Source organism: Lycorma delicatula, chromosome 7 (genome assembly GCF_047948215.1).
Source record: "Lycorma delicatula isolate Av1 chromosome 7, ASM4794821v1, whole genome shotgun sequence".
NCBI lineage: Eukaryota > Metazoa > Arthropoda > Insecta > Hemiptera > Fulgoridae > Lycorma > Lycorma delicatula.
Window position 1 is genome coordinate 73,167,709 of NC_134461.1, and position 11,470 is coordinate 73,179,178.

General features: G+C 27.8%; 1 protein-coding gene across 1 annotated transcript in view; it reads right to left on the minus strand.

Annotated features, from left to right (window-relative positions):
- LOC142328315 (PI-PLC X domain-containing protein 1-like) overlaps nt 1-11,168 on the minus strand; it is a 211,881-nt gene extending 200,713 nt beyond the window's left edge. Inside the window, exon 1 of the mRNA XM_075372020.1 lies at nt 10,884-11,168. Coding sequence (XP_075228135.1) covers nt 10,884-10,958 — 75 coding nt within the window. The 5' untranslated portion in view covers nt 10,959-11,168. The remainder of the gene's footprint in view (nt 1-10,883) is intronic.
- Nucleotides 11,169-11,470: the final 302 nt, after the last annotated feature.

Below are 11,470 nucleotides of genomic sequence, written 5' to 3' on the forward strand. Positions count from 1 at the left end.
ACTTATTAAAAAAATCATTTGATTGAATAAGAAAAGGCGAATTCACTTCAGAAAGAAGCGACACAGTTGCAAGCTTGTAATTCGGTACACGCCTCAAAGATTTTGCCTGTCAAAGCTCTTTGAGAGCAAAGCTCCGAAGATTTCAAGAAACAGAACGCGCACTGTGCACTAGTACTCGATGAAAGCAACCGATCTCTTCAAAGGGATTCAGTGAAAAAATAAAGAATTGCCCCTTTTCAGTTGTGCAGTGTTACTATTACTGCTGTTTGCATTGGCATTAGTACTGCTATCACTGCTGCCATTCTTGCTGCTTAGGGAATAAGCTGTCTCTTTTAATATGTAAACCGATATACGACTATAATTTTGCTATAAGTTTAAAACTTTTAAGAGGCTTAATTTCTGAAAAATAATAGTCAAAGTTTATTTAAAATAACTAATATATAAAATTAAATATTACTTAATCGCTGTGATAAATTAATAAACAAATAAATATCATCAAATTTTTTTAATATAATATTTGAGTTTAGTGAATTTAAAAATTGCTACATATACGTATAACATTTTTATTTATTTCATTACATTACAGTGTACAATACTGTTTTTTAAATGTACTTGAAAGAAGATAGTTTCTTTTATTTACGATAAGTTAACTGGGAATGAAATGGGTTTGTACAGATATGTTAAAGATAATAACATCCTTCACAGAAAGGTAATGCAACACTTAATGCGAAGCGGAGGAAAGCCTACCTACATTCTACCTTATCTTTCAGGAAATTTGTCTCCTGAAACCGGGGATTTAATATTCGAGCAATATCACGCGCCATAACTCTGAGCGCCGCGTCTCGTAATATAGCAATTTTGTGTCTGACTAAAGAAGGAGAAAGACGGTAGCAAGAAGATGTAGAAGTAGGAAAATAACAAGAATACGAAGAAGTAGATGTACAAAAAAAAGAAGGTAGATTGATAGAAAGAGAGTAAAAATATGACACTAGAGAGTTGAAGGGAGGCTTTCAACTCATTCAGTGACAAATTGAATCACTCCACCGGCCCTCAATTACTACTCTTTACAGTAAAAGAAACTTACTACTACAATGTACTGGAAGGAATTTTTTTTTATTGTTTGCTTTATAAATGTAGCTTTTGTACAACTATACAAATTGTTACAATTCAAGTGAAAATAATGATATTTCATCATAGTATTCTAAAAAAATATAAAACACCTAATTAAAAATATTTTATATATATATATATATATATTTATGTATTAATTACTAACTTTCACACTGAAATTCCTTACAATATAAGCGGTAAATAAAAATGTTAATTGCAATAAAGTTACAATTTATTTTCTATCAGTGAAAAAAACAAAACAAAACTCGATAGATGATATTACATTAATTTAAAAGTCAAATGTAATTTACTTTAAAGTCAGTATTATAATTTCTGTTTAGCGGCAAATGTATTTAAATTCCGTAGATAAAATTTTAATTTTAGTTTAGTTTTAGTAATGAACACTTTGAAAAAGATAATAAAAATGATTTATAACTATAATACCCCCAGAATTAAACACAATCAAGCAACTACATTTCGATAAAGTCATCTACAAGCTTCACTGAGAATTGAGAGGTTTTCATTATGTGGTACTGCAATTAAGTTTATACAGGTGGTGTTTGTAGACCAGTTTAAAAATTTATATATATATATATATATATATATATATATATATATTTTTTGAATTAACTGCTAAGGTTAGAGACTAAAAAGTTTTGATTGTTAACCATTTTTAAATTTGCTAATATTATTTGGAAGGAGATACACTAATACCGCGTAATTCTATAAATCTATAAATAGTGCAAAATTTGTGTGATCCAAAGATCAATTTATATCTACTTTTTTATATTAAGTATAATTTAATTGTAAAAGTTTCTTCAGAATCATATTTTTCTAAATTTTCTGTACTCATTCGATTACAATATCGATTACAACCTTTACTTACGTATCTGTTAAAAAGATAAAAAGAAAAACACGTATTTACTCTCATTTTGAATCTTTACAATATCTACTAATTTAATAATATAATCTACGGAGACGTTTATAAAATCCAAAAATATTACAATGAAATTGTAAATCGTACGTTAAAAGTCGCGCAGATATCAGAACTGTAAATATAGTTCGTTGACTTCATTGCCTCTTACCGACGAAGTTCTAATGAACTCCGTGATGAACCAATCTCCAGTCAAATGTCGTAAAAGTACTCAATTTTTTTTCAGTTACATATACAATACCGCAAACTGGTTTTCATATCCTACCTACAGATCCAGAAATTTACGATGAGAATTAGGTTCAAGTCGTAGTAAAGGCAGTTTACTTTTATGCGGATTTGAATACTAGTTAATAGATACCGGTGTTCTTTGGTGGATGGGTTTCAGTTAACCAAACATCCCAGAAACGTTCGAGGATTTTTGGATTTTTTCTTTTTCCTGTTTAGCTTCTGGTAACTACCGTTTAGATAATTCTTCAGAGGATGAATGAGGATGATATGTATGAGTGTAAATGAAGTGTAGTCTTGTACATTCTCAGTTCGACCATTCCTGAGATGTGTGTGGTAGAATGTTCGACCTGAGACTGTATAAGTTTACACATCATTTACATTCATACATATCATCCTCTGAAGTAATACCTTACGGTGATCTGGAGGGTTAAACAGACAAAACGAAGAGCTAAACTTTCACAGAACATATAGGAGTAACAATCAAACAAGAATAAAAGAAAGAAGAAAATATATGATTCTCCTGTAGGAAGAGAGTTACCGTGAAACAGAGAAAAGTGTTCCGTCTAGTAATGTATGTCAGGATTCCATTCAATCATACAATTCATTAGTTGGATTATTGAAGAACTCCGAAATGGAAGAGTGGATGAACTATAAGTAAATCCTAAAAGAGAACGGATCAACAATTTTTTACCTGTTGGCCGAAATACAAATATACATTTCAATCTCTCTCTCTCTCTCTCTTTCTATATATATATATGTACATAAATATACTTCTTTGAGGGAAATCCCATCCATTTGAATTTTGCCACATTTAGAAAGACGAAGAGCGTTGTAACCATTAAGCAAGATCGCTTTCTTTGAAAGTAAACAGTAACCTTAGATTGTCTTTAAAAGTATAACAAAAAAAAAAATTAGAAAAAATATAAACATTATTATACAATAACGTTTACACTTCTAATAATATATTTTAATATAATTTGCTATAATCTTTCTTTGTTACTGTATATGAACATTGCTTAGATGATAGCTAACATAAATTCAACATAGCTATTAAACGACAGTCTATAACACATTTCAGTTTATATATACTGGATCAGTCTCGACGCCAACACTATCTTTCTTTCTTTCTTTTTCCAGTTTAGCCTCCGGTAATTATCATTCGGATAATACTTCAGAGGATGATATGTATGAGTGTAAAAAAGTGTAGTTGTACAGTCTCAGTTTGACCATTCCTGAGATGTGTGGTTAATTGAAAAACCCAACCACCAAAGAACACCGGTATTCACGATCTACTATTAAAATACGTGTAAAAATGACTGACTTTATTAGGACTTGAACGCTACAACTCTCGACTTCCAAATCAGCTGATCTGTGTAGACGCGTTCACCACTAGACCAACTCGATGGGTTAAACGCCAACACTATCTAAAAACTCAAAATTAAACGGTTCTTGCCCGAAGAGTTACGTCATTCTGAATTTTAAGATATGCTAATTTTTTTTTTTTATATGTTAAATAAATCTTAAAAAGATAAAAACATACTATAAAATGAAATTGTCTATCAAGTTCCATAAATATGAGCACGTAATTCTTATTTTTCATTGTGAATATAATGAAACTAATTTCTTAAAGTTTAAAACTTCTCATTGAAAATAATTAAAGTTATCTTTAACTAATAAAGTTAACAAAACAAATCTTGATAAATTAATTTGTAAAATTTATTTTGACATAAAAAGAATAGAAAATTTTAATTTTTATCACACAAATGTTTTGATAACTTAATGGAATTTTTTAAAGTTTTCTAAACAAAAATTGTTTTTATGTTAAATTTATTTATTTTTATTTTAACTCAATTTTTATTAGCAACATAAGCAATAAATAAACAGCTTTTTTGACGTATTTGTAAAAAAAATTGACAGTCACAAAACATTTTTGGCGTTTTTTAATATTAGTTTATTTGAATTAATAAACTGCTACTTATTGCTTAAATTATTCATTTGTGAATCTATGTCCTTTATCTAGTAACAAAGATTTTGACAACAATTTTATGTAATGTTGAAATTTAACCACTGGTGTTAGAAATGAGAATCTAGATAATTTGAGCCAAATTTTGGGGCAAACAATATTTTATATTTTTTTTTTTTAATTGACGAAAATGTCTTCACGTGCCTGACTTAGGCGCTACTGCATGACAATTTGATATTTGACAACGCCAAATCCGTCTTCATGTGCCTGACTTAGGGGCTACTGCATGACAATTTGATATTTGAAAACGCCAAATCTATTGGTGTTATTTTTTATTTATTAATACTTGCTTTTTGTGGACTATCAAGTGTTGACATGAATATTGTTTTTTTAGATTTAAGATGTAAGATTACTTATTATTATGAATTGCTTATTTTGGGAGTTCCTTAAAAACCCTTATCATGTGCTTCTTGTCAAGCGACTTACTTATGGCTCCACTTAGGAAACCGATTCTAAATTTACTGGTTGTTGAACAAAAAAAAAATTGAAGAAAACTTAAGAAAGTTAGAATCACAAAAGAAACAAATATATGGAGTAGTCATTTTATATTATGCCCGGTTTTAAAAATCGTTCATAGTTAAATTTTTATTTGTTTATTATACATAGGATATTAATGCACCTATAAGAAAATATCAACTGTTTTTAGAAGAAAGAATTCCTAAAAAAGATGAAGTAAAATTTGTGCTTTGAGATAAATAGTAAAGAAATGCAAAAAAATGTTACTAGTTATTGATCTTTTCAAAACATCTACTAAATTAATAATTTATTCTTAAAAAACTAACTTTTGTTAACTATTGTTTAAAAACTATTCTAGTTAATATGTATATCCTAGTTCGTTTTTCCATTTTTTTATTAAATATATTTGTTGAAAACAAGTAAGAATATTTTTGAATGTTTTGTATTTTTCATTTTTTTGCTTAAATGAAATAAAATTAAGTATGATTCAAATAGATGATCGTCAATATGAGAACATGAAGACGAAAATTATTTTTTTATTATATCAACAAAATTACAGTATTTTTAATTTTTTCTGCAAGTTGTCTACTGTTGGTAAAACCAGATTTTCAAAAGATGTAATATCTTCTACATATTCTGCATTCTAATATCTTCTACAAGATTAGGATTTTAACTAAATATTATGAACCATTCTTGAAAGGTCAATTTGTTAAATTTTCATTGAAAAGGAAATACAAAAAAAAAGCACTGAAAATTATCAGTAGATACTAGTTCTTATCTAGTATCATCAGGGTAATATTTATCAATATAACCTTAATAAAAGTTTTAAAAAATATTTCGTATGAAAAACTATTTTATATTTGATTATTTTATAAAATTCCTTGTTGAGAGATTTTACTAAAGTAATTTTCTGGAATGTAAATTACAGAATATTTTTTCAACGAAATAAAGAAAGTAATTTAATAAACCTGTATCATATTTAAAAAAAAAAAACATAATAATTTAATAAAAAATAATTAAAATTATTTTGAATCGTGTTATTTTTCTAAAACTCTGCTAAAACGCATTCTTAAACTGTAAATCACAAGAAAACAGTTTTATTAAAATGAAGGTTCAAATCTTTCACTCCTCATCCAACTGTATAGATTTTTAAAAAAATTAGTCAAATTTTATAGGTTTATAATCTTTTTCTCTATTGCTTAAATGCATCCATAGTTAGGAAATGCAGAAATCAACATTTCTTCTAGAGGAGGCTGGTTGTAGGAGATGATTTCATGTAAAACAATAAAAATCTAAGATTTAAACTGATTTTATTGTTAAAATAAAATTAATTTTAGTTAAAATAATATCATTTTGCAAGTATTTATTTTGTCGTTCATTCGTAATCCCATGCAAAAGAGAAAACATAAATCGAGATTAATGATCTGAGATGATAATTATCAGAAATTGAAATAATTAGCTTTAGCATCAGTTATCTATGAAAGATAATTATTATGTGAAAATAAATATAAATTCAAACATTGACATACAGAACCATTGTGTATATATGTACAGAACAAATATTGAAAGCGGTTATAGAAATTATTTCGTAACTCTATATCAACGAATATTGTAAAAAAATAAAATTTTCTATTAAATCGCTGATCAGAAAAATATAACCTAAGCTGATAGATGAAAAACTAAAATAAAATTTAGTACATTTTCTGCATTTTAAGTACAATTAATATACAATTAGAAATTTTATAATTTAAACAAAAACACAGTGATAAATGAATCACTCAGATTGACCAAGCTATTTCTTAAAAAGAAACTTTCTAACTAAAGAATAAATGTAAGTAATTCTAAATAATTCAATAAAAATGAATGGAAAAGTAATATTCTAAACGAACCATTTCCGTAAATAATATATATATAAATTTTTTTCTTCAATTTTTCTTTACAATCATTTTCATAGGTAAACACTAACTTTGATAAGAAATAAATGATGCGAAAGAAAAAAGTTTGCATTGAAACCCCTCAAAAGAGTACGTAAAAGCAATTATATAGTCACTTGTAAGAAAAACAACATACAGTGATAAAAATTAAAAGTAGAACAATGAATAATATAACAAGAAATAATAAAAGAAGTAGAATAATATGTAACAAACAACAAAGCATAATCAACAAACTTTAAAATAAAACCATGAGATGAAGGAAAATAATACGTAAAGGAAGAATTTCTTCACTACATACCGCATATTATCTCCCAGAACCAAGAGATGTAGTTATACAATATTATTATATAATAATATTATATGATAAGAATATTTTTATTATATAATACGTAGCTTAAGGATATTTCAAATATTATTCATTTGTACGGTATGAAACCATTAATAGTGCAGAAATTGCTTATAATTGAGTTTGAATTTTGTAAAATAATAATAGTGTGAAAAAATATTAACAGTTCATATCATATTACGCATTACCTTTTCGATAATTTTATTCTACGTTTAATGGTATTAAACTGTAACTTTTTAATACAATTTTTACAGTATATTCTATTGTGGACAGAAAGAAAAGACACCATTTTCTTCGTTTTCTGTAGAATAGGTTGAATTTGATCGTTTGCTATATAAAACTTTTTCATCAATCACAATTAAAATTTTACTTTAATTAGTTACCCAGTTCTATTAATTTATCACCATTTATTCCTGAATAAATTATTTATGTAAAATATACGATCATCTACGTCGGCTTCTATTTTTTTTTTAATGAATCTCATACTACAAATAATTAAAGATTTAGTTGAAAAAAAATACCATTACTAACAATAATACTTGTTGGTTATACACACAGAGAGATTCAGGAGGAAAAGGAAATAATTAGTATCTGATTCTAGAGCTTGAAGTAAGGAAATATTTCATAAAAATTGTATGTCCAAATTTCACCCGGATTTCAGTTCCACCGATGAAATGAGGTATAACAAAAGTTTTAAGAGGTTATATAAAAGGTGAAAATTTATATTTTCTTATGTTTTTTGACCTAAAAATTTGAATATTAGGTGCCACAACTGTATCTTCCGTAATTTGTATGTTATCCAAAGTAAAACAGAACCGTTCGGTAAAGAAAAACATGTTTTTTTTAGGTTTGAAGAACAAAAATGTTGTTAAATGATTGATAAATGTTTTATTATGAAAACCTTTAGAAAATTTATTTCTGAGAAAATTGATATGATAAAGTCTATGAAAAAAAGCAAACCAACTTTTATTATTAAAAACAAAACTTAACAGAAAAATATAAATTTAAAAATTAAAAACAGTTATTTTTGGTAGAATTTATAATTTAGACCTTTGAAGTATTAAAATACTTCTAATTTACTTTTTTAAAAAAATACTCACTATGGTTTATATTGTATTAATTTATAATAAATATTAGAACATTCCACCATTGACATCGACACACTTTTCAATTCGTTTCCTGTCATTTTCACTAACTTAATTTTTTAACAACAATGAGTAGTATTCAAATTAATTTCAATAATACTATTAGTGTTACCAACATAATTTTTCAAAGATCTAAATTTATTGTACTAAAAAGAGTTTTTTTTTTTTTGAAACTCATACTTTTCTGTTAAGTTTTGTTCTATTTTATTTTTATATTAAATTTTTTTTTAATTTATTTTTTTTTTTGGTTGCATAGACATTATTACATCAATTTTCTCAGAATTACATTTTCTACATATTTTGATTTAAGAATGTACGCATTTGTTAGTTTCTTAACAAAGTTACCGTTCAAACCTAAAAAACCTGTTTTCATCATCTAATTTTTCTGTTTTACGTTGAGTATCATGAAAACCACGGAAGCTACAGTTCTGGAGCATGATTTATTCGATTTTTCAGGTCAAAATATTAAAATAATGTACCAGGTCAAATAAAATATCAAGTTAACCCATTATATAACGACTTAAAAATTTTCAGTATGACTTCATTTCACCGGTGGAAATCTTTCGTTAGCCGTAACTTGATAACAAAGCATTTTCGGAAATATGTTTGTTTGAACATTTTTCCTTATTTTAAGCTTTAGAATCAGTTCCCAAATTATTCTCCTTTCCATTTTATTTCATTTTGATTTTCAGATGTCATCAACTTATGAAGTTTTCTACAATATCTCTACAAACTTCATATATTGCTAATTAATAATTTTATAGTTAGCATTTATTCCCAAAAAAAAAAATTATCATTTACACGACAATATATCATATAATGGGAGTAATTTGTTTTTATTTTTTATTCGTTACTGTTTTCATCAATTCATTTAAAAATTATTAATAATAAACACACAATATATTTAATTTTACAGGATATCGTAATTTGTAATTTGTTAAAGAGGAAATTAATACAATTGGTTATTAAATGACCTGCCTTTTTTTTTGTTCTTTCCGCGGGATGAGGAAAATCTGCTGTCAGGCGGTCAGCCTGACCGCACTACTGGGTGTGTGAGGTTTCCCGCCAAAAACTCACTAAGCAGGGACTTACTGAAAATCATCTCCTTAAAAGCAATATGTCCCGGTACCCGCCATGAAGGAAATACTCGGGACTTGCTGCTGTCATCACTGGACACGGTAATGGGCCCGTTAAAAGGCCGGGTAAGCGCAGACCTTAAGGATTCCTTCACGCCTCATTGCGGAATGAACGACAACCGAGCAGTGGGGACTGCCGCCGTCTCCGCGTACGAGCGGACCGCTCGTACGTGGGAGCGTAGGCTGGTAGACCTCCAACGTACGCTTCTCCCGACGCCTTGCGACGGATAATTTTGCCTATACGGTCGTAGATGACGTTCCATGACCGCTCATCTCCTAGCACCCTCGAAATGACATGTTCAGGCGTCAAGAGGACGAACTGAGCATAGTCCACTGCATGTCCGTCCATCTATGGCAGTGGAACTCCACATGCTTTGTATCACCCAGTTTCCCGCAGTATGGGCAAAAGCTGTCGTCCGCTCTTCTGCAGCGAAGCACTTACTGCCGGAAACAGCCGTGGCCCGTCAAAAACTGCGTTAGTTCGCAGTTGAGCTGGCCAAAAAACCTGGTAATCCAAGGGACATGATCTGACTTTAGATATTTTTTTTACCGACTTTTCAAAGAAAATTACGTTATTACTTTCGGTCGCATGATGGAGGGGAGAGTGAAAATTAGTTTTCTTTACGTTTTGAGGTTTGTGGAGTACAAAAATAACATTCAATTAAATTGGGGTTTCCTTACATAATGCTTCGTACCCAAATAAAATTTTCAATAAAAGTTTGAATTTAAATTCGCGAGATATATACCTTATATTGTATTATTTCACTTAGTGTTTCCTGTACAAGCAGGGCATTATACCTTTTATTTGAAACATAGTCATTCTAGGCTTTGGAATCACACAAAAGACACTATTTTGAAGAAATATCAAAGCGGGTCTAATGTTATGAATGATCCATTCATGTTTTACTTTAATCATACGAGTACTGGTAATTGAAATTTTTGCTATTTGTAATTTTCTGAATGAGCGTTATTTTTTATTGTAGTATGCTTTGCCGTGTAAATACGTTTATAAATCAATTTTTTTTGTAAAATCTTATATTCCAATGCCTTGATAACTTCTCAAACAAAATAAAATAATCAAAATTCAATCTTCTTACGCAGAACTGCAAAATAATATATGATGTGTTGGCATTCACTGAAAACTAAATTTTCTCTTTACAATATTATGCTTGTAGGTGTACTTTTATGGGTATGAACACAGCTGATGTGTTTATTATTAATTTAAAAAAAATAAAAAACAGTTAATTTCTGTTTTCCACTATTTCTTTCATTACTTCAGTCTTTTACTAATGCATCATTTTTTAATGTTAATGAAACGTTTCGATTAAGTACTTAATCCTAAATATTGAAATTCCTCTAGGTTTCACCACGATGATTTACCGAGGAATCAAACGCATTAAAAAAATAGTAAAAAAATTAAAATAAGTTTATGGAATATAATGGATATTCAGCGGAAAATCTAATCGGTTTTTTTAAAAATAATTTAATCTAATATATGGTAATGATTTAATACTAATTTAAAATAACGTTATAAAAATAACTACACAATCGTTAAAATAATATTTACTCACTATTAGTTGATAATGATGATAATTTTCTCTCTTACATAGCAATAATATTCCAATATTCGTAGATATACGTGCCATCTTAACGAATTATATGTATAAAACACTGTAACAAACAACTTCATCACTGATTTAAACTGAAAAATTGTAGTTTGGAAGTTAAGAAAAATTTTACTTATCAGTTTCACTACCACTTTTGTTTTGATTATATAATTCTTTTGTGTTTTAAAATTTTAAATATTATAAAAAAACTGTTTATTTTACTTGTGATAATATTGCTTTTAATGTTGTGCTAATCACTTTACTGTTAATGTTAGAATAGCATAATTTACTGAACGTTAACTTGAGTTATTTATTTCACAGACGACATAATTTAAGTAACATTAAGTTCACATTATTTTTATGAGTCGCGTCAAGACACTAAAACTATTCTATATAAATTAACTGAAATAAGAAATAGAAAAATATTTGTTTGTTGTATAAATACAAAATAACTTGTGAATCATGTAACATAAAGTTTGTAATAAAAAGAGCATTCGTCCTTGCGTGCCGAAACGCATAATTGTTATATTGAAAACGAATAAATGATGCAA